Here is a 3,149-nt window from a genome sequence, read left to right on the forward strand (position 1 = left end):
ACATCGTGGGGCAGGCCTTCCTTGTAAGACTCCAAATTGGTCGGGCACTTGACATCAAAGTTGTGGAGATAGGCCACAGGAGCATTCCCAACACACTGTCCAGCCATGGATTGCTGCAGGGCGTTCACAGAAATGAGGATTTTCTACCCCTTTGCTTTCCATTTGAAGATTACTTGTTAGTAAAATGCCCCACATGTGCATTACAGCCACACATAACACTTTGACAAGCAAGCTATCTGCTGTCATAAAAACACCTCAGCCTCTGGCAAAAGAGAGGTGAACATTTTAAAAGCACAGCTTTAAAAGTAGTTTCAATGTACACCATGACTTCATTTGTGAAAGTAATTATAACCAACAAGTGTCTCCAAAATGCATTACATTTTGCAGGGATGGGCAAAGGGATGAGGAAAGATAATGTTTACTTTTAATAATGATTTTGTGATTTTGTTTTGGGTTTTTTGTTTGTTTGGTTGAAGGTTTTTTGTGACAGATACACTCCACCACTTCCCAATATGGAGTTGCTGAAATTGGATGCAAAGTCATAAGGAGAGGAATGCAGGGGGCTCCAAACAAACCAAGAGGAATCAAAAGCTCATAAGGATTACCTGGGGAACAGTAAAATACTCATCTTCTTCTGTTATAACTGGATCTCCTTCTCTGTAACCAGTGAAAGGTTTCCCAGGAGAAGTTTGTAGAGGGATCTTAAATGAAGGAACTTTGGGTGTAGAACTGCAAACAAGTTTAAAAATTAAACTCTTTACCTCACACAAATAATTACAGGTTTGCTTTCATGTCCCCTGTTCTTATATACTACCAATGACATTTCTCCACTTACATTTACAGTTTACACCCTAAAACCCCAATTTCAAAGTAACTTTCATTATAAAGACATATAAAGGTTATATTTTTGGTTGCATAATGAGTGTGATGAAAGTGTAATGAGAAAATAAATTTTCTTAAGACTTACATAGAGCCATGATAAAAATAGCCAAGGAAAGGTGTGTTGTCAAGAGAAGACTGTACACAAAGGAAGGGAAACCACTCAGGGGTATATTCCATTGACTGGGAAGAGCAGAGCTGATCATAAGGTGGGTTTACATCCCCACCAAACACTCCAAGGAAACATGATCCACTGAATAACTGCTGCAAGTCTGGTGTACACTCCTGAAAGGGAAAAGAATGGGCACTCTTTAGCAAGGTAATTGCAATACTTATGGCAATATAAAGCCAAACTTACAGGTAAATCAAGCAACTCTGTAGAGAGAACATATTTACTTTCAGAAATACTGGAATATCCAAACACCCCTCTGGCCCATCTAGTCTGGAGCATTCAGGACCTCTCTCCCCCCTTGGACAAGAGAGTCTAGAAACTCTGAAAAAGTTTAACAAGAAATAAGTACCAGATCACAGCAACAACGAACATCACAAGCTCCAGCTGTTAAGTTACAAGGACAAGAGCCCAAGGGCTTAAATGCCTGGTTTGGGATGATAGTTGCATTTTCTGTAACAGAAGTAGGAGAGAAAATCAGATTAAGTGGACTGAAATCCAAATAAAAAGACCACGCACACTGCAGTTTATCCTCTGTAGAAATCCTTTTTAAAATTCCATTGATTGCTCAGTATCTCTTATTGCTGCCCAAATCCCCTTTTTCCCATATAGAGAGGAAAAGAACAGCCAAAATGCCGTTTCTTCTTTAGCACTTACCTGACACATTTCCTGCAAAGGAAGAGTTGGCAAATATTTCAGCTTGAATCAGGAGCTGTGCCAGCATCACTGAGCCACGGCAGGCTAAAACCTGGAGTGTTTCCACCCTGCACAGAGGTGAGGGGCAGCACTCGGTGGCATTGGGCAAACACAGCTCCAGAGTTCTGCTGAGGCTTACAGTCACCTTGGAAGTGTCCTGGAAAAACACAAAATAAAGTCTGACAGCTCTGATAGCTTGTATGAAATTGCTCTTGTCTGTACCATTCATCAGCTTCTAAGAGAGAAGCTGCAATGAAGTGGAATAAGAGAAGAGTCAGTATTTTACATACCACACCAGGAGTTACATCCAAATTCCAATCTCCAGCTCTTTTACTTCCACTGCAATTTGCAAGTTGCAATTTTCCTATAACAAAAAAAAAATTAAAGGTAATTTAGAAAGGACTGGGAAATTAAAAGTACATTTAAACACCTCTTGTGCCTTCAGGTACACCCTCAGGCCCAGCTCACACAGAAACAACTGAGAACTAAGGGGTTAATCACAGGAATGTCTGAAATTCCTGTTTCTGTAACTATTAAGACACTAAATGACATGCATTACCATTTCTCTAGTAATTTTTGTGTCAAAGAATATTAACAATTCAAACATATTTATTTACATGGGGAAAGGGGGTTGAAGTGTTCTTACCTGTCTCTGCATCTCTAGGACTTAAAATTATAGAAAAATTAACTCCTGAAGAATTGCCAAGAAAAAATGAATTGACTCTGGGCCCTGACATATGAATAAACGAAGGCTGAAAGACTAAAAAAAAAAAAAGAGAAAGAAATAAGTTGACTGAAAGAGGTAACATCTGTAAGACATAGATTTTGTGCTTGGGCTATATTCTTACACTCTTAGACTTTAAATTGTTACAAATAGAAGAAAAATATCATGTCATGCCTAGTACAGGGTTGTATTTCCATTCTTGCCAAGTGCTGGAGGAGTGGGTGTAGCTTTCTATGCCACAAGTTTACACGTGTGAGGATGCCCAGTAAACAGGCAGTAAAATAACATTTCAGCACTTACAGCCCACGCAGATACTGCGCAGCTCAGGCAACATCATATTTAGTATTTCTTGCTGACTTCAGCTAACACTTTTTAATTTCTTGGGGCCACGAATTGTGCCAGGGATGTCCTGCGATCCAGGAGCTGCGGGCTCCTGCGTTCTGCATGTGGATGCAGGGCCAAGTTTAGGGTTCGGAGTTGGGAGTTTCACTGGATTTTTCTTTCTAGACTTTGCCAATGCTGAGAAGTTCGACATAAACTGCTCTACCCACCCCATCTGTGCTAAGCAGAGGCAGAAGTTCCCCGGCGGGCACGTTCGGGTTTGGAAGGGGCACCCAAGACCGCGCTTCTGAGGGGAACCCTCAGTTCCTGCGCCGCCTCCCCTCACGCCCTCCCGGGCAG

The 3,149-nt window shown here is 41.2% G+C and overlaps 1 protein-coding gene across 1 annotated transcript in view; it reads right to left on the minus strand.

Annotated features, from left to right (window-relative positions):
* TCTN2 (tectonic family member 2) overlaps positions 1-2,805 on the minus strand; it is a 7,564-nt gene extending 4,759 nt beyond the window's left edge. The window contains exons 1-8 of the mRNA XM_005424061.2: positions 2,769-2,805; positions 2,391-2,504; positions 2,035-2,108; positions 1,706-1,901; positions 1,401-1,501; positions 968-1,164; positions 606-729; positions 3-113 (exon numbers count right to left, since the gene is read on the minus strand). Coding sequence (XP_005424118.1) covers positions 3-113; positions 606-729; positions 968-1,164; positions 1,401-1,501; positions 1,706-1,901; positions 2,035-2,108; positions 2,391-2,504; positions 2,769-2,805 — 954 coding nt within the window. The remainder of the gene's footprint in view (positions 1-2; positions 114-605; positions 730-967; positions 1,165-1,400; positions 1,502-1,705; positions 1,902-2,034; positions 2,109-2,390; positions 2,505-2,768) is intronic.
* Positions 2,806-3,149: the final 344 nt, after the last annotated feature.

Source organism: Geospiza fortis, unplaced genomic scaffold (genome assembly GCF_000277835.1).
Source record: "Geospiza fortis unplaced genomic scaffold, GeoFor_1.0 scaffold145, whole genome shotgun sequence".
NCBI classification, from domain to species: domain Eukaryota; kingdom Metazoa; phylum Chordata; class Aves; order Passeriformes; family Thraupidae; genus Geospiza; species Geospiza fortis.